This window comes from Hyperolius riggenbachi, chromosome 3, assembly GCF_040937935.1.
Source record: "Hyperolius riggenbachi isolate aHypRig1 chromosome 3, aHypRig1.pri, whole genome shotgun sequence".
NCBI classification, from domain to species: Eukaryota; Metazoa; Chordata; class Amphibia; order Anura; family Hyperoliidae; genus Hyperolius; species Hyperolius riggenbachi.
Window position 1 is genome coordinate 281349732 of NC_090648.1, and position 20261 is coordinate 281369992.

Below are 20261 nucleotides of genomic sequence, written 5' to 3' on the forward strand. Positions count from 1 at the left end.
ATTAACTATTAGTCAAAGATAACCTAATTGAACACAAAATGCAGTTTTAAATGATGGTTTTTATTATTTAGTGAGAAAAAAAACCTCCAAAACTACATGGCCCTGTGTGAAAAAGTGATTGCCCCCCTTGTTAAAAAATAACTTAAATGTGGTTTATTACACCTGAGTTCAATTTCTGTAGTCACCCCCAGGCCTGATTACTGCCACACCTGTTTCAATCAAGAAATCACTTAAATAGGAGCTATCTGACACAGAGAAGTAGACCAAAAGCACCTTAAAAGCTAGACATCATGCCAAGATCCAAAGAAATTCAGGAACAAATGAGAACAAAAGTACTGTAATTGAAATCTATCAGTCTGGTTAAGGTTATAAAGCCATTTCTAAAGCTTTGGGACTACAGCAAACCACAGTGAGAGCCATTATCCACAAATGGCAAACACATGGAACAGTGATGAACCTTCCCAGGAGTGGCCGGCCGACCAAAATTACCCCAAGAGCGCAGAGAAAACTCATCCGAGAGGCCACAAAAGACCCCAGGACAACATCTAAAGAACTGCAGGCCTCACTTGCCTCAATTAAGGTCAGTGTTCACGACTCCACCATAAGAAAGAGACTGGGCAAAAACATGGAAGATATCCAAGGCGCAAACCACTTTTAAGCAAAAAGAACATTAAGACTCGTCTCAATTTTGCTAAAAAAAACATCTCAATGATTGCCAAGACTTTTGGGAAAATACCTTGTGGACTGACGAGACAAAAGTTGAACTTTTTGGAAGGTGCGTGTCCCGTTACATCTGGCGTAGAAGTAACACAGCATTTCAGCAGAAGAACATCATACCAACAGTAAAATATGGTGGTGGTAGTGTAATGGTCTGGACTTGTTTTGCTGCTTCAGGACCTGGAAGGCATGCTGTGCTAGATGGAACCATGAATTCTACTGTCTGCCAAAAAATCCTGAAGGAGAATGTCCGGCCATCTGTTCGTCAACTCAAGCTGAAGCGATCTTGGGTGCTGCAGCAGGACAATGACCCAAAACACACCAGCAAATTCACCTCTGAATGGCTAAAGAAAAACAAAATGAAGACTTTGGAGAGGCCTAGTCAAAGTCCTGACCTGAATCCTATTGAGATGTTGTGGCATGACCTTAAAAAGGCGGTTCATGCTAGAAAACCCTCAAATAAAGCTGAATTACAACAATTCTGCAAAGATGAGTGGGCAAAAATTCCTCCAGAGCGCTGTAAAAGACTCGTTGCAAGTTATCGCAAACGCTTGATTGCAGTTATTGCTGCTAAGGGTGGCCCAACCAGTTATTAGGTTCAGGGGGCAATTTCTTTTTCACACAGGGCCATGTAGGTTTTGAGGTTTTTTTCTCACTAAATAATAAAAAACATCATTTAAAACTGCATTTTGTGTTCAATTAGGTTATCTTTGACTAATAGTTAACGGTTTTTGATGAGCAGAAACATTTAAGTGTGACAAACATGCAAAAGAATAAGAAATCAGGAAGGGGGCAAATCGTTTTTCACACCACTGTATATAATATATCAAATGATAAAAAGAGTGGCACTCACTCAAAAGAAAGGGGGAAGACGGGAGCCCAAGCCTCAAAGGATCCTCACACCTCTGGGTCACAGTAGCAGTGAACACGATGGAGGCTAGCACTTTCCAAAATATAAAGCTCTTTATTGAAAAGTCAATAAAAATGGCTAAGACGCTTAGCCATTTTTATTGATGTTTCAATAAAGAGCTTTATATTTTTGGAAGTCCCAGCCTCCATCGTGTTCACTTATATGTATATGTAGTGCAGAGACAATAATCGCCTGCTCAAGGTAACAAGAATAATGGGCATGTGCCACAGTGTACTCTTGTGAGAGAAAAGGCAAACAGGGTCATGCAGCATCATGTTTCCTTTATAATTGTATGCTATGACATATACCCATAATGATTGTGACCTTGAGCAGATGAATATTTCACCTACACTACATGCGTTTCCTATGCTTTGTACTATTGACTGAATGTGACAGACTCATTGAAAAATAATCCTTTGGGTGTTCTTTTTTTCTGATTACACTTGATTGGCTTGTTGGTTACCTTGATTATTAGCAAACTATGCATGATATACAGTTGTGTTCAAAATTATTCATTGGGTGTTTTGACCAGTTTGGCATTGATTTTGATAATTTCAGTCATCTTGTTTACAATTAAAAGAGGCACTTGTAAGTCAGACAAATATAACATAACATTTATAATGAAATAACCACAAATGTATTTTATGTGCTCACATCATTATCAGTTTTATTCAACCCCCAAGTGACATTCATTCTTAGTACTTAGTACAACATCCTTTTCCAGTTATAACAGCTTTTAATTGTGAAGCATAGCTTGACACAAGTGTCTTGCAGCGATCTACGGGTATCTTAGCCCATTCTTCATGGGCGAAAGCCCCCAGTTCAGTCACATTCTTAGGCTTGCGTGCTGCAACCGCTTTCTTTAAGTCCCACCAGAGGTTCTCAATCGGATTTAAGTCTGGTGACTGCGATAGCCACTCCAAAATGTTCCAGCCTTTAATCTGCAACCATGCTCTAGTGGACTTGGAGGTATGCTTGGGATCATTGTCCTGTTGAAAGGTCCAACGTCTCCCAAGCCTCAGGTTTATGACGGACTGCATCACATTTTCATCCAATATCTCCTGGTATTGAAGAGCATTCATGGTACCTTGCACACGCTGAACCTTCCCTGTACCTGCAGAAGCAAAACAGCCTCAAAGCATAATTGACCCCCCGCCATGTTTCACAGTAGGCAAGGTGTTCTTTTCTTCATAGGCCTTCTTCCTCCAAACATAGCGTTGATCAATGGGCCCAAACAGTTCTAATTTTTTTTCATCAGTCCACAGAACACTATTCCAAAACTTTAGTGGTTTGTCCAGATGACTTTTGGCATACTGCAGTCGACTCTTCTTATTCTTTGGAGACAGCAAGGGGGTGCGCCTGGGAGTTCTGGCATGGAGGCCTTCATTATGCAGTGTGCGCCCTATTGTCTGAGCTAAAACTTCAGTACCCGCACCTGACAAATCTTTTTTCAGTTTCTGAGCAGTCACACGGGGACTTTTCTCCACTTTGTGCTTCAGGTAGCGCACAGCAGTCAAAGTCAGCATCTTCTTTCTGCCATGACCAGGTAGCATTTCAACAGTGCCCTTTGCCTTGAATTTGCGAATGATGCTTCCTATGGTGTTTCTTGGTATGTTTAACATCTTTGCAATCTTCCTATAGCCATTGCCCTTCCTGTGAAGAGAAGTCACCTCTTCTCTTGTCTTCCTGGACCATTTTCTTGACTTAACCATGTTTGTAAACACACCAGTAAATGTCTAGAAGGAGCTGAGTATAACAGTCAATTTAAATCAGCCTAATTTGTGCTTATTATGCTTGATTGCTGCTTGTTAACATCCACAGGTGTTTTCAATGCCTGATCGAAAATACGTGAATGAACCTCTGTTCTATAGAGTTCTAAGAGTGGTAGTCTTTAAGGGGTTACATAATTGTCAATGAAGAAATCACACACGCACAAAAAAAAAAAAACATTTAATACTGTATTACAAAAACAATTGGTCATTTAAGTTGCATTTGGTTCTTTAAAAGTCCTTGTAAGATTTCATTCTGAACACAATTACAAATTTACAATAAATTCCCTAAAACCTTTTACAGCATAGGGGGTTAAATAATTTTGAACACAACTGTATTTATGCAGTGTTGATCGGATACCACTGTGAGAAAACGCGGAAAAGCCACCGCCAATACTCGGAGTGAGGCGGCTGATTCCGCGTTTGGCATGGCAGTTGGGGCGCAGTCGGAGCGCGGAGGAACCACTGCATGCTCTAACTTTAGGGCGTCGGATTCCGCGTCCAATGCGGCCAGTTACTCGCATAGGCTTGCTTCTCTTAAGGTGGAATGCGGAGGAAACGCCGCACGCTCAGACAGCGTGCCGGCGGAGTCCGCATCCAATACAGCAGCAACATTACAACACATGACTGGTGTGGCTGGGACTGATAGTCCACACTGGTTTAGGAGGATGCGCGCGCAGAGAGGCAGGGCTTTTATGACAGCCAGAGGGGGGTCAGCTGACCAGGCCGGTCAGCTGACAATTCTTTCAGTTATCATTGGTCCAGCACTTAGGGGAGGCGCCGGAGAGCGCTTGTGTATATATACTGGGTGCTGGTCATTTCTCTGATGTCTGGCGTTGCGATCACTACGTGGTAGCACTCAGACCTTTGTCAGTATCTGTGTTATTAGACAGTTTCGTAGGTGTTGATGATCACGGAGCTCACACCTTAGCCTAGGAATTCTGTTAATATTTATATTTGTATCTAGACCAGTTTCCAAGGTGTTGACGGCCACGGAACTCGCACCCAACTGTCCCTGGATTCTGAATCTGCCTACTGTCTCTGTACTGTTTCTGTCTGTGTGTTAACGACCTGGCCTGTCCGACCTCGAGAACTATCTCTCCTGTTAGGAGATAGTTCACAGATCTGTCAGTGACACTCCACCTTGGTGTCACTCACGTTCTGTCCTTCCCCCTGTCTCAGCCTGGCTCCGCCCCTTGGGGAGCATCAGGCCTGTGGAAGGAAGCTAATCCTTATCAGTAGCTCTTGCTGTCTAGCACCCATCCCTCGGGTGCTTTCCTCAAAGTATTACTGTTGCACCAAACACTCTCATCTCTCAGGTGTCCAGAGGTTAGAAGATATATCTGATTATCGGTGATACTGCAGATCATCTATAATCGGGTATATTCTGCATTCTCGGTGATACTGCAGATCACCGGTAATCAGACCCTCTCTGTGTTACACCGATCGTTACAGGACGCCAGACCCAAAAATGCAAATGGACGCACACACTGACCGTCTGGGCGCACTTACCACTTCGGTGGACTCCATCAATCAAGTGTTGGGTAATCAAAAAGCTATGATCGATGCTTTGTCCGGTTCTCTATGTACCCTTCAGACGGCAGTGGATGAGGTGCGATCCCCTCCTAGCACAGACATACGTATGCCTGTACCTGAAAAATTTTCTGGTCACAGATCTGACTTTCGAAATTTTAGGAGTAGAGTGTTGTCATATTTTGAGTTAAGACCTAAATCTTCAGGAACTATGACCCAAAGGGTCACATTTATTAAAACTTTGTTATCGGGCGATTCTCAGACCTGGGCATACAGCCTGCCCATTGGGGATGTAGCTTTAAACTCTGTAGATGAATTTTTTAAGACTATGGCAATAATTTACGACAATCCAGACATTGCCTCGACTTCTGAGCGGAAGCTCAAGTTACTGCGTCAAGGCAAGGGTCTGGTCGAGGACTATGCGACAGAATTTAGGAGATGGTCAGTTTCAGCCAGGTGGGACACCTATGCCCTTTTAGACTGTTTTCTATCAGGTTTATCAGATGAGGTTTCAGATTTAATGTTAAGTCTGCCCGAACCTAAAACTGTCGATGAGGCCATTTCATCGGCAATCGGGATTGATCGTAGGTTACGATATCAAAAACAGACCAGGGGCAGAGACAATGTTAAAATGTTGACCTATGCCACACCCCCGGTGACTCCATCTCCGCCCGCTTCTCCTCCCTCCGAGCCAATGCAGATTGGTCGGTCAAAACTGTCTCAAATCGAGCGGAAACGTAGGATTTCTGAGCATTTGTGTCTTTATTGTGCTGAGGGGGGACATAGAGTACGAAATTGCCCTAAAAAGTCGGGAAACGCCAATGCCTAGGAGTAATTGGGGGTGATACCCTAGGCGTACAGTTTTCACCCCTAGAGGATAAGCGGCTACTCCTTCCTTGTATGATTACATGGGAGAATAAATCAGGGGTCTCTGAGGCTAATTTTATAGATTACGAATTTGCTAAAAAATTGGGTATCCCATTCACCCCGGTAAAACCACCTCCACAGGTTACAGCAGTGGATGATTCCCCACTACAGCGTAACCATCCTCTGTCTCAGACACCAGAGGTGGAAGTCACTATAGGGGTGCTGCATAAGGAAAGATTGCAGTTTTTCGTGTTGCGCATGACAACCTCCACAGTCATCCTTGGCATGCCGTGGTTACACCTTCACTCTCCTCAGATAAATTGGGCTACCGGTCAGCTAGCCAGCTGGTCAGCCCACTGTTTTCGTCATTGTTTAGCGAAGGTGACCTTAGGCCAAACCAGGATTCATGTGGAGGGTGTTCCAGAGCAATATGCGGAGTTTTCGGACGTGTTTTGTCCCAAAGCTGCCGATAAATTACCTCCACATCGCCCTTTTGATTGCCTGATTGATCTCCGATCGGGTTGTATGCCTCCTAGAGGTCATCTCTACAATCTGTCAGGGCCAGAAAAGGTGGCCATGCAAGAATATATCCGTGAAAATTTAGCCATAGGGTTCATTCGTCCCTCTCGGTCACCTGCTGGAGCAGGGTTTTTTTTTGTGAAGAAAAAGGACGGAGGCCTACGGCCATGCATTGATTACCGGGGACTGAATAAAATTACAGTTAAAAATCGCTATCCGTTACCTTTGATAGATGATTTATTCACTCAAGTCACCAGGGCTAAGATTTTCTCAAAATTGGATTTACGAGGTGCATACAACCTGGTGCGGATCAGGGAGGGCGATGAATGGAAGACGGCCTTCAACACACCCGACGGGCATTACGAGTATCTGGTGATGCCCTTCGGGTTGTGTAACGCCCCGGCCGTCTTCCAGGAACTCATCAATGAAGTTTTCAGGGAGGTGTTGGGTAAATTTGTTCTAGTTTACCTGGATGATATATTGATCTTTTCAGACAACCTCTCTGAGCACAGGGCTCATGTCAGATTCGTGTTACACAAGCTCAGACAAAACAGACTTTATGCTAAATTGGAGAAATGCATTTTTGAGGTAACATCTGTTGCTTTTCTGGGATACATAATTTCCACCTCAGGCCTTTCTATGGATCCCGCCAAAGTTTCTGCTGTTTTGGAATGGCCCCAACCAGTAGGTCTCAAATCTCTTCAGAGATTTCTCGGGTTTGCAAATTACTATAGAAGGTTCATAAAGGGGTACTCTACGGTCATTGCACCCCTAACCAGTCTCACTAAGAAAGGGGCAGATACCAACCATTGGTCCCCCGAAGCTCTGACCGCTTTCTCCACTCTGAAAGAACTGTTTTGCTCGGCACCCATATTGAGACACGTGGACACCTCCTATCCATTCATTGTAGAGGTTGACGCCTCAGAAGTTGGGGTAGGGGCTGTGCTCTCTCAACGCTCTGGGCTGCAGGGAAGGTTACACCCGTGTGCCTATTTTTCTCAGAGGTTTTCACCAGCAGAGAAAAACTACAATATAGGTAACATGGAGCTTCTAGCCATCAAGTTGGCCTTTGAGGAATGGCACCATTGGCTAGAAGGAGCAGAACATACGATTACAGTCTACGCGGATCACACAAATTTGGAATACATTGAGGGGGCTAAGAGATTGAGTCCCCGTCAGGCTCGGTGGTCACTGTTTTTCTCGAGGTTTAGATTTGTAATTACGTATACTCCTGGTAGTAAAAACATTAAGACAGATGCTTTGTCCAGATGTTTTGAGCCAGAGACAGCACAGCCTTCAGAACCTGAACACATTGTCCCACAGAAAGTAGTACTGGGAGCTACAGAGACTTGGGAGGACTGGACGGAGACCTTAGGTCCCTTCCAGCAGGATGTCCCTGAAGGAAAGCCTGAAGGGGTGATGTTTGTGCCACTGCCCTTTCGTCTCCAGGTGTTACAGATGTTCCACTCACACAAGAATGCTGGACATCCAGGGGCTTCCAGAACACAGGACTTGATTGCTAGATGTGCTTGGTGGCCTTCTTTGGCAACAGACTGCAAGGAGTATGTCAGAGAGTGTGCAGTGTGTGCTAAAAGTAAACCCTCTCGTCTGGCACCTGTGGGAACGTTGCAGCCTTTGCCCACCCCGAGTGAACCATGGACCCATCTGTCCATGGATTTTGTAGGTGAGCTTCCTAGGTCTGAAGGCATGTCAGTCAATTGGGTGGTAGTCGACCGTTTCAGTAAAATGGCCCATTTTGTGCCCTTGAAGGGACTCCCCTCGGCCCAGGAGTTGGCCGATCTTTTCATCTCACGTTTTCCGACTTCATGGCGTTCCGGAAAGCATCGTGTCAGATCGGGGAGTCAAATTTGTCTCTAGATTTTGGAGGGCATTTTGCCATCATCAAATGGGCATGGAACTGTCATTCTCGTGTCAGGCTACCACCCACAGACCAATGGTCAGACGGAGAGGGTTAATCAGTCTTTGGAACAATTTTTGAGGTGTTATGTTGCTGAAGCGCAAACTGATTGGGTCAAGTTCTTGCCGTACACAGAATTTGCGCACAATAATCTGAAAAGTGCTTCCTCTGGGTTCTCTCTGTTTCAGGTGGTGACTGGAAAGTTGCCCAAGTTTTCCCCATTGCCAGTAGCCTCCACTCCGTTTCCAGCTCTGAAGGCTTGGCAAAAGTCGTTCAAAAACATTTGGGGAATCGTGAAAAGCAACTTGGAAAAAGCTTTTCAAAGTCAGAAAAGTCAAGCTGACAAGAAACGATCCTTAGAGTGGAAGTTCCGACCAGGAGAATCTGGTCTGGGTCTCCACTCGTCATTTGACCCTGAAATAACCCTCGGCCAAGTTAGGTCCCCTTTTTCTGTGACCAGGAAGATCAACAATGTTTCCTATGCCGTCGATCTTCCTGCTAGCATGCGTGGTGTAAGATCTTTTCATGTATCCCTGCTTAAGCCAGCAGTCCATGTGGGTACCAATCCTCCTCCTCCTCCTCCTGTGATGGTAGACGACCAACCTGAGTATGAAGTAGAGAAAATTTTAGACTCACGAGTAGTGCAGAATTCACTACAATATCTGGTTCACTGGAGGGGGTATGGTATAGAGGAGAGAACATGGGTACCTGAGTGTCGCATGCATGCGGACAAATTGAGAAGGGAGTTCCTCACTCGATATCCTGAGAAACCTGGCAGGAGTTGTCCGGAGTCCACTCCTCAGGGGGGGTACTGTGAGAAAACGCGGAAAAGCCGCCGCCAATACTCGGAGTGAGGCGGCTGATTCCGCGTTTGGCATGGCAGTTGGGGCGCAGTCGGAGCGCGGAGGAACCGCCGCATGCTCTAACTTTAGGGCGGCGGATTCCGCGTCCAATGCGGCCAGTTACTCGCATAGGCCTGCTTCTCTTAGTAAGGCGGAATGCGGAGGAAACGCCGCACGCTCAGACAGCGTGGCGGCGGATTCTGCATCCAATACAGCAGCAACATTACAACACATGACTGGTGTGGCTGGGACTGATAGTCCACACTGGTTTAGGAGGACGCGCACGCACAGAGAGGCAGGGCTTTTATGACAGCCAGAGGGGGGTCAGCTGACCAGGCCGGTCAGCTGACAATTCTTTCAGTTATCATTGGTCCAGCACTTAGGGGAGGCGCTGGAGAGCGCTTGTGTATATATACTGGGTGCTGATCATTTCTCTGATGTCTGGCGTTGCGATCACTACGTGGTAGCACTCAGACCTTTCTCAGACCTTTCTCAGTATCTGTGTTATTAGACAGTTTCATAGGTGTTGATGATCACGGAGCTCACACCTTAAAGGATACCACAACTGACATGTGGCATAATGAGATAGACATGGGTATGTACAGTGCCTAGCACACAAATAACTATGCTGTGTTCCCTTTTTTCTTTCTCTGCCTGAAAGAGGTAAATATCAGGTATGTAAGTGGCTGACTCAGTCCTGACTCAGACAGGAAGTGACTACAGTGTGACCTTCACTGATAAGAAATTCCAACTATAAAACACTTTCCTAGACGAAAATGGCTTCTGAGAGCAAGAAAGAGATAAAAAAGGGGGAAATTCTTATCAGTGAGGGTCACACTGTAGTCACTTCCTGTCTGAGTCAGGACTGAGTCAGCCACTTACATACCTGATATTTACCTCTTTCAGGCAGAGAAAGAAAAAAAGGAACACGGCATAGTTATTTGTGTGCTAGGCACTGTACCTATCCATGTCTATCTCATTATGCCACATGTCAGTTGTGGTATCCTTTAACCTAGGAATTCTGTTACTATTTATATTTGTATCTAGACCAGTTTCCAAGGTGTTGACGGCCACGGAACTCACACCTTAGTCTAGGATTTCTGTACCATCTGTATTATTTGTATTATCTAGTTAGTTCCTGGAGTGTGAGAATCTTGGAGCTCACACTTAAGCTTAGGCATTGTTGATTATCTGTTATGACCTTCTGCTTTCCTGAACATTCTCCTGATCTCTGATTTTGTACCTTGTCTTTCTGATTCTCTGTTGCCGATACTCGGCTTGTCCCTGGATTCTGAATCTGCCTACTGTCTCTGTACTGTATCTGTCCGTGTGTTAACGACCTGGCCTGTCCGACCTCGAGAACTATCTCTCCTGTTAGGAGATAGTTCACAGATCTGTCAGTGACACTCCACCTTGGTGTCACTCACGTTCTGTCCTTCCCCCTGTCTCAGCCTGGCTCCGCCCCTCGGGGAGCATCAGGCCTGTGGAAGGAAGCTAATCCTGATCAGTAGCTCTTGCTGTCTAGCACCCATCCCTCGGGTGCTTTCCTCAAAGTATTACTGTTGCACCAAACACTCTCATCTCTCAGGTGTCCAGAGGTTAGAAGATATATCTGATTATCGGTGATACTGCAGATCATCTATAATCATGTATATTCTGCATTCTCGGTGATACTGCAGATAACCGGTAATCAGACCCTCTCTGTGTTACACCGATCGTTACAACCTCATTATCCTATTCAAGTTTGGTCGAAACTATCCGAATTCACTCGAAGTTCGATATTCGAGTTAATCGAATATCCGATTCGAACTCGGATATCCGACGTCACTATCCGAGTCTGTATTCGAGTAAAATATTCGAGCTGGCCTTAAATAGCTTTTAAAACTTGTATTGGAGGTCAATGATGCATGAAACCACCTTTTTATGAAGAAAAACATCAAGTGATTATGTGGTGATGTAGTAGTTATAAAAAAGGTATCAAAAAAAGTAAATTAACTTCATGAAAAGTGTTTGCATGAAAAGGTGTGTCCAAAATGGTTGTAAGTTGGAAGTCTTCATTTATGTCGTCTTAAACTTCTTCTTCTATATCTTTTTCTTCTTCTTCTATATCTTCTTCTTTTTCTTCTTCTTCTATATCTTCTTCTACTCGAATCTTTTTCATCTTCTACTTCGTGTATCTTCTTCAATTATCTTTTTCTTCTATAACTTCTTCTTTTTCTATATCTTCTTCTTCTTCTTCTTCTATATCTTCTTCTTCTTCTATATCTTCTTCTTCTTCTTCTTCTATATCTTCTTTTTCTTCGTCTTCTTCTTCTATATCTTCTTCTTCTTCTTCTTCTATATCTTCTTCTTCGTCTTCTTCTTCTATATCTTCTTCTTCTTCTATATCGTCTTCTTCTTCTTCTTCTTCTTCTTCTTCTTCTTCTTCTTCTTCTTCTTCTTCTTCTTCTATATCGTCTTCTTCTTCGTCTTCTTCTTCTTCTTCGTCTTCTTCTTCGTCTTCTTCTATATCGTCTTCTTCTTCGTCTTCTTCTTCGTCTTCTTCTATATCGTCTTCTTCTTCTATATCGTCTTCTTCTATATCGTCATCATCTTCTTCTTCTTCTTCGTCTTCTTCGTCTTCTTCTATATCGTCTTCTTCTTCTATATCGTCTTCTTCTTCTTCTATATCGTCTTCTTCTTCGTCTTCTTCTTCTTCGTCTTCTTCTATATCGTCTTCTTCTTCTATATCGTCTTCTTCTTCTTCGTCTTCTTCTATATCGTCTTCTTCTTCTATATCGTCTTCTTCTTCTATATCGTCTTCTTCTTCTTCGTCTTCTCTATCATTATATTATGTGTCTTGGTTTTCATTTCTTTTGTAATATTTTTTTTTACTTCATTTGTGGAAATATTTTATTTTAATAACACCATAGTTATATTTGTGTTGATGGCATAATAGGTACTAGTGGCACATTGCAAGCCACAGCGCCTTTTTATGTGTACCCTGGCGGTGGTAAAACACAGACATCAGCAGGAGGAGGAAGTAGTTGCAGCTATTGTAGTGTGGTAATAGCTGGTAGGAGAGTGGGTGGCAGCAGAAAATAGTTCTTCTTCTGTTCTCCCTGGCAGTGGTAGCAGCACACAGACAGCAGAAGGTCAATGCAGCTACAGGAGGAGGAGTAGTGGTGTGTCAGGCAGTGTGATGTGACTGACATAATAGGCTCTGGGTCCTAGCTGTAGTACTAGGGCCGTAAATGAACATCATGAGGTTCCAGACAGCGGTCGTGAAGCCCACATTGTGTCCAATACACAATTGGGACAGCACAGTTTTCAACCTGGACACCTCTAAAATAATTTAATTTTTTTTTTCAAAATAATGCAGCTATTTGTGAGCGTAAATAGCTGGTGGCGCATGGGCAGCAGCACCTTGTAATGTGTTCCCTGGCAGTGGAAACATACAGACAGCAGGAGGAAATACAGCAGCAGGCAGCGTGAGGAGGTTGAGTGTGTGGCAGACTGGCAGCAGACAGGAGGGCAGGCAGCGAGACATAATAGGCCCTGGGTCCTAGCGGTGGTACCAGGGCCGTAAATAAACACCATGAGGTTCCAGACAGCGGTCGTGAAGCCCACATTGTGTCCAATACACAATTGGGACAGCACAGTTTTCAACCCGGACACCTCTAAAATAATGTAATTTTTTTTTTTTCAAAATAATGCAGCTATTTTTGAGCGTAAATAGCTGGTGGCGCATGGGCAGCAGCACCAGGGCAGCAGCAGCAGAAGGTGTAATGTGTGTGTGGCTGTGTGCCACTTCATGTCCCCCTCTCGCCGACAACAGGGGCCAGGAATTCGCCTTCCACCCAAGCCTGGTTCATTTTGAGAAACGTCAGTCTGTCCACAGACTTGTGAGACAGACGAGATCGCTTCTCAGTGACGACTCCACCGGCTGCACTGAAGCAACGCTCTGACAGTACGCTGGAAGGGGGGCAGGAGAGCACTTCCAGGGCGTACTGTGCCACCTCGCTCCAGATCGGCAGGTGCTTGACCTAATACTCCATGGAATCAACAGGGGCAACGCTGTCAAGCCCGCTGAAGGACCCCATGTAGTCAGCCACCATGCGGGTCAAGCGCTGTCTGTGACTGGAGAAAGATGCTGCTGCAGGCACCTCCTCTCTAGTCCCTGGCAGCTCTACACTCATGTAGAGCTCGTTGGTCAGAGACAGCAGGTCTGTGGTGCGCGTGCGCTTGCTGCTGGTGGATGCAGGCACCTGCTGCTGCCTCTTTGCTGGCTGGACAGTGGGGGTGGATGGCTGAGGGAAGGCTTCCTCCAAGCGCTCAACAAGGGACAGCTGCAAATCCCTCATTTGTTGCTCTCGGTCTCCTCCTGCAGGCAGGAACTGGCTGAGCTTCCCCTTCAGACGTGGGTCCAGCATCATGCAGATCCAGATGTCCTCCCTCTGCTTCATCTGGATGACCCTTGGGTCCTTGTGCAGGCACCTCAGCATGTGCGCTGCCATTGGGAAGAGTCTGGCCACGTCTGCTGGCACATCATCGGCAGCCCCAGAGCCGACAGTGCTGTCATCCTCATCCTCTGCCTCCTCCACCTCATCCTCTCTCCACCCCCGCACCACTCCAGCTGCGCTCTGCTGCTCCCCCTCATCAGCAGCAAGGTCAGGGACCTCCACCAACTCCAAGCCCTCCTCCTCAGAGGTGGCCTGTGAAGCTGCCTGCAGCTCCTGCTGGTCCAAGGCTGCCGCTCCCTCTTCCAGCAGTGCATACAGGGCCCTGTCCAGCACACACACCATGGGTACCCACTCGCACACCATTGCATGGTCCCTGCTTACCATGTTGGTGGCCTGCAGGAAGGGTGCCAGCACTGAGCACACCTGCTGCATGTGCCCCCAGTCCTCCGTGGAGATGATGGACCGGAGGTTGGTGGCGGCACGCCCAGTTGCAGTGATGGCGGCAACTGTTGCTCGTGCAACGTACTGGCTGACAGCCTGCCTCTGTTCAACCAGACGCTCCAACATCGCCAGGGTGGAGTTCCAGTGAGTTGGAACATAGATCATGAGCCGGTGCTGTGGCAGGTGCAGCTCCTTCTGCACCTCTTCCAGGCTCACTATGGCTGCAGCCGAGTGCCGGAAATGATGCACAACCTTCCTTGCCGCCTCAAGGAGTCGGTCCATCCCCTGGTAGGTCCGCAGGAACTTTTGGACTGCCAGGTTCAGGACGTGCGCCAGGCAGGGGATGTGGGTCAGGTCTCCCCTGCTGATTGCAGCAACCAGGTTTGCCCCATTGCCGGACACCACCTCTCCGACTCTGAGGCCTCTGGGGGTCAGCTAATTCCTCTCCTGCTCTCGGGGTTTGGCCAGGACATGGTTCGCCGTCAGTTTGGTCTTCCCCAGGCTGACCAATTCCAGCAGCGCTTAGCAGTGGCGGAGCTTCACGCTGCTGCTGAGGCGGTTTGGGCTGGTGTGACGGAGGATGGAAGCGGATCAGAGGAACTTGCTGCAATTCCGCTGACCCTGCATGGTGGCACCACCCACTGCGTTGTTGCTGCTCATCAGTGCCCGATGCTGCTCCCCCCTCCTCACCCCCTTCCACCAAGCTGACCCAATGCGCGGTGAAGGACAGATAGCGGCCTGTCCCAAACCGACTGCTCCACGAGTCCATGGTGACGTGGACCCGTTGACCCACCGCGTGATCCAGCCCTCTCCCGACATTGGCCATCACAGAGCGGTGAAGTGCAGGGATGGCCGTGCATGCAAAAAAATGTCGGCTGGGGGGCTGCACACATCAGGAGCGCACGCATGTCGCTCCCCTCCTGCACAAGGGAATAAGGCAGGAGTTGGGAGCACATGGTTTGTGCCAGCAAGCCGTTCAGCTGACGCACGCAACGGCTGCTGGGAGGCAGAACCCTGACCACCCCCTGGAAGGTGTTGCTGAGCAGGGTCTGGCGACGCCTTTTGCTGGCACGGGAATCACTGGAGGGAGCAGAGGAGGCCACTGAGGACTGGCTGCCAGAACAGGCCTCAGTGTCGGCGGCAGGAGTTGCAGAGGGAGGAGGAGCAGTGCGTTTCTGACACACTCCTGCTGGTGCTGCTGGAGGAGGTGGAGGAGGGCGGGTGGCTGCTGCCGACGGCTTCGCAGTGGTGGCGGGTCTGCCACTGCCAGCTTCCTTCAACTTCATGAACTCCTCATGCTCATGAAAGTGTTTCCCTGGCAGATGGTTCACCAGAGAGGTGGGTGCCGTACGCAGAGGGCTCCTTCCCTCTGCTGAGCTGCTGGCGGCACTGGTTGCAGGTGGCATACTTGCAATCCACATATGGCAGGGTGAAAAAATTCCAAATTGGGGAGGTGAAGTTTCCACTTCGGCTCGAAGGTGCTGCTGCCGCTGGTCTCCCTGTGGTGGTTGGGGGGGGGGGGGGGGGGTTCTTGGTGCGGCTGGTGGCACTGGCAGAACTCTCCGGATCAGCACGCTGTGTGGCCTGCATACCATGCCCACTTCTGATCCTGCCTATGGCCTAGTGCACACCGGAGCGTTTCCGCTGCGGTTTGCGATCCGCTTGCGTGTGCGGATCCGCTATGGTAATGTATTTCAATGGGCTGGTGCACACCAGAGCGGGAGGCATTTTGCAGAAACGCATACTCCCGGGCTGCTGCAGATTTTGGATTGCGGATGCGTTTCTGCCTCAATGTTAAGTATAGGAAAAACGCAAACCGCTCTAAAAAACGGCACTTCAGAGCGGTTTGCCAGGCGTTTTTTGTTACAGTAGCTGTTCAGTAACAGCTTCACTGTAACAATACATGAAATCTACTACACCAAAAACGCTTCACAAAACTGCAAAATGCTAGCTGAAACGCTACAGAAAAAGAAGAAAAAGCATTTCAAAATCTGCTAGCATTTTGCGGATCTGCTAGCGGTTTTTGGTGTGCACCAGGCCTATGTCTGCGATGCTGATCCTTCTAGCAAGGCCCGCAGACGCATCCTCCTCCTCCTCCTCAGAGCTGATGACATCCTCAGGATCTGCCACCCAGTCTTTGTCCTTCACCCTGTCATCATCATCCTCCCCCTCCGCAAACATGTCCTGCTGGGATGACCCCACAAACTCCCCTTCTGCATGCATGGGCTGATGGACACTCACCACTGTCTGACTGTCCAAAGCATCATCCCCCAAAGTGCCCACATCAGCATTTCTTCCTCCTCAAATTCTGCCGCAACAGCATTCAATACCCTTGCTATGTTTGGGGTAAAGAAGGTGCTGAGTGACAGGGTGCTGGTGTTGCCCGCTGGGGCTGGAGAACTGCACTCCTCATCCTCCTCCTCCTCCTCCCCAGGCAGTGCTGGGCGGCTGCTGCTGCTCTTGCGAACAGGAGTGGTGGCGAGGGTGGACGACTCGGTTCCAGAGCTAATGGTGGCCTGCTCATCCACCATCATTTCCACCACAGAGTCTGTGTCCTTCTCCTCAATAGGACGGCTATGACCTGGCGGTGGGAGGAACATCTGCGCCACACGCTGCTGCGTCTCTGCAGCGTGACTCCCAGCTGTTGGGCGGCCAAGGCGTCCACGGCCAGTGGCTAATGGCGGAATAGCCACTGGTGCAAACGCAAAACTGCGCATGGTGGTGGTGGCGCGGCTGCCACGACTTCCTCTCTTGCCGATGCCCTTGCTGCCCCTGCCCAAACCACGGCTGCCAGTGCCAGACATCGTATATTTTTAAGATTATACAAATGAAAAAAAAAGTTATGTATGTAAAGGTGGGTGGGAAAAGTGGGGTACTTTAATGGGGTGGGACTGGTGGTGGTGGGTGTGTGAGGTGACGGACAAGTGTACTCTACAGCAGAGATCGGTGTAGCGCTAACGAGAGAGTGCGCAGTGCGCACACAAGGACCCTTGCTGACGCTGACTGACGGTGTCCCTATACACAGACTTGAGTACAGTACAATTCAGCGGATACATAATACAAGTAATATAAACAATAGGACGGGTGTAGCACTAACGAGAGGGTGCGGACAGCGCAGACGTGCACTGTGCACACAAAGACCCTAGGTAACGCAGTGACGGACGGTCCCTATACACAGACTAGAGTACACTACAGTACTAACTAAACAATAGAAGAATCTAGCTAAACAATAGAACAGGTGTGACATTATTACAGAGAGCAGATACGGGACAGGTATAGCAATAAAGTTGGGCCTTGCTAACTACAAAATAGTACAATAATCTATCTAACACAGAAGTAGTGCAGTAGAGTAGGACAGGTGAGAGCACAGGTAACTAGAGACTAGAGCACAGAGCAGGGCAGGCTGCCTTGCCTAGGCACAGGGCCTAGCTGCTGCAGCAGCACCAGTGACAGTCTCCCTCCCTAGTCCCTAATCACACAAACTAAACTGCCTAAAATACAATATATCTACAATACAAAGGACTAAACTGCCTAAAATACAATCTATCTACAATAAAAAGCAATACAGGTGAATATCAAGTGTTGGAGTGTAAAAACGCTTGGTGTATTGAACAATAAATGCACTACTTGCACAGACAAAAAGCACTGGAGCAGTCTCTCAGTACAGTCAGTCAGTAAGTCACAAGCAGGACGAGTGAGGCAACATGGCGCCCGCTATTTATAGAGGAGGGCTTGGCCAGGCTCCCCCTCTGTGATTGGCTGCAGTCAGAGGGCTGGGAGCCCTCTGATTCGCTTGTGAGGACGTCACCCGCTGATGACGCTATCCGAGCTCCGTATTCGAGCTCGGATAGCTCAGATATCTCCGGATAGCTGATTGCTATCCGAATGCGCTCGCATAGCACAGCCCGGATAGCTAATACTATTCGAGCTCGGTATTCGAGCTCGAATAGTGAAAAAAGAGCTAGGCTATCCGAGTATCTCGGATATCCTAGCTCGGATGAGCATCACTGTATTTATGTAGAAGTAATTACTTGGAGTGGCTGGATAGTGATAAGGCCTCTGACACAGGAGACGTGGGTTCAAATCTCATCTCTTCCTGTTCAGTAAGCCAGCACCTATTCAGTAAGGAGTAATTGGGCTAGACTCCCTAACACTGCTACTGCTTATAGAGCGCATCCTAGTGGCGGCAGCTCAAGCGCTTTGAGTCCGCCAGGAGAAAACCACACTATAAATGTTGTTTGTCTTGTCTTGAGTGCAGATTATGACCCCTTTTTTATATAAATGGGATCTCTACCCAATCAAAAAACAAATCCATATTTTTGGCATGTCATGGTGCTATAGTGGATACAAATAAAATAAATAGAATGCATAATAAGGTTGACCTCTAGTAGCCAAAAAGGATTTCAGTTCATCAGGATCACTTGTCAGATTCTTTATCACACTGCAGTGTGGCTTTGATCATTCTAATATATATTTTAGCTGGGTGCAGTTTGAATGTTATAGAATATATTCCCAGATCTAGATGTTTACAAAGACCACATGTACAAGAAACCTGTGGAGACCTGGATACCTATTTGGAAAGTCACTGGTGCTAATGGTGCATCCAGCAACCCAGATATACAGTCCAAAACAACAAAACACCACTGGATCTTTAAATGATTCTTCTTGCTTTATGGCAATTTGATAGGTGTGCTGCATAGCCATGACTGGCACAACATTTCAGGTGTACCCTTTACCAAACCTAGAGTTGCTTACATTACAGTCCTTCAAATCAATGGTAGCACTCCAGAATGCGTGGATGCTCCTCTTGTGTCAATTTAACCCAATGCAATCTTCCTTGATGTCTAGTGTATGTAGGCCAGGTCACATGGCCATTTAATCCAATATATTTCTTTCATGGAGTTGCAGGTTAATAAAAGAAAACTCTAATTGGGATATGCATTGCTGATCTAGAGTCAACATGGCACCAGAAAGGCAAAAGAGTGTAAGGGGTCATTTGGTGAGAGCAGACATGGGTTATTAGTGGATGTGGGATCTAGAGGTTCTTGGGTCCTCTGACCCTTGCGACATTTCCTTTCCATAAATGCCAGCATTGCTGTGGCATCATTCATGCTACAGTCATTCACCCTAGACTGGGAATGTAGGTTCTGGTCTAGTGATTCCTCCACCTGCAACTCCATGAGAGTAATGTATCTGATTAAATGTCCATATGGCCTGGAAAAATTAACTTGCACGTATTCATCCTCCTCCATTCACGCTCCTCCTCTTCACTTTGCAAGGCTTGTCATCCCCAGTGCCACAGTGTTGTATTTGAAGAGTATTTCAGTGTTTTCTGTACAATCCAACCCCCAGACTCTGTTTCCCACAGTATGTTACTGGAAGGGGTGGGACATTTCCAGAGGAATTACACCACTGTCTCACAGTGGCCTCAGGGGAGAAGAGACCTATAGAGGAAAGACAAACAAAGAAAGGACTGGAGAGATGAGTATGTGCTTTGCTCCTTTAAAGAACTTACGATGCGAATCTGGGAAAGAGGTTAAGTACCTCTTTCAAAGTGTAATCCTCCTGGGACACAATCCGTGCCCTCCCTTTCACTTTCGTGTGCTTTAATTTGTGCCAGCAGGCTCTGGACGAGGGGTGGACAGGGCTTTCGACCTGCGCAGCTGCACTTGCAACTATGTGAACTGCGCAGGCGCTAAATTTAAAGTGGCAATCTTATTCCAGGCCAGAGAAGGTGACCCTGGGGAGGGTCAGGGTCTACTCCGCAGCCTGCTGGTGTCCCAGGAGGATTACACATTGAAAGTGGTACTTAACTTTTTTTTTTTTCACTGATTCTCATCATAAGTCTTTTAAGTTATTTTTTTATCTACGGAGAGAGATCGGCTTTAAAATCTGAAAGTTGTTATCTTTTGTGCATATAGTAAATGTGCTTTCTTTCTTTTGTGTTTCCTAGTTATTTATATGCTGTAGGACAGAGAGTTTGGAAAAGATGGAAGAAGCGTTATTTTGTCCTTGTTCAGGTTTGTTTACATTTTTTTGGGGTGTAATTTGGTGTGCACAAGCTAGTGGTTTGTATTATGTTGGCAAAGTATGTGTAATTTTTAGATCTTCTATTATGTTAAATGTATAGCTTATTGTGTATACAGTGTAATCTGCTTTCTTAAAACAGAAGGTATGCATGATAATTCAGCTTTAAGTGAGCAACTGTGGTTTCCCACAATGCATGTTTACTGAGCATGCAAATTATCTCTTTATGCCCCTGAAGCCAGGCTTACATCCAGAACCGCTGGTGTATAGCAAGCC

The 20261-nt window shown here is 46.9% G+C and overlaps 1 protein-coding gene across 1 annotated transcript in view; it reads left to right on the plus strand.

Moving 5' to 3' along the window:
* Positions 1-20261, plus strand: part of CADPS2 (calcium dependent secretion activator 2) — a 506020-nt gene that overhangs the window by 179535 nt on the left and 306224 nt on the right. The window contains exon 9 of the mRNA XM_068276393.1: positions 19912-19978. Coding sequence (XP_068132494.1) covers positions 19912-19978 — 67 coding nt within the window. The remainder of the gene's footprint in view (positions 1-19911; positions 19979-20261) is intronic.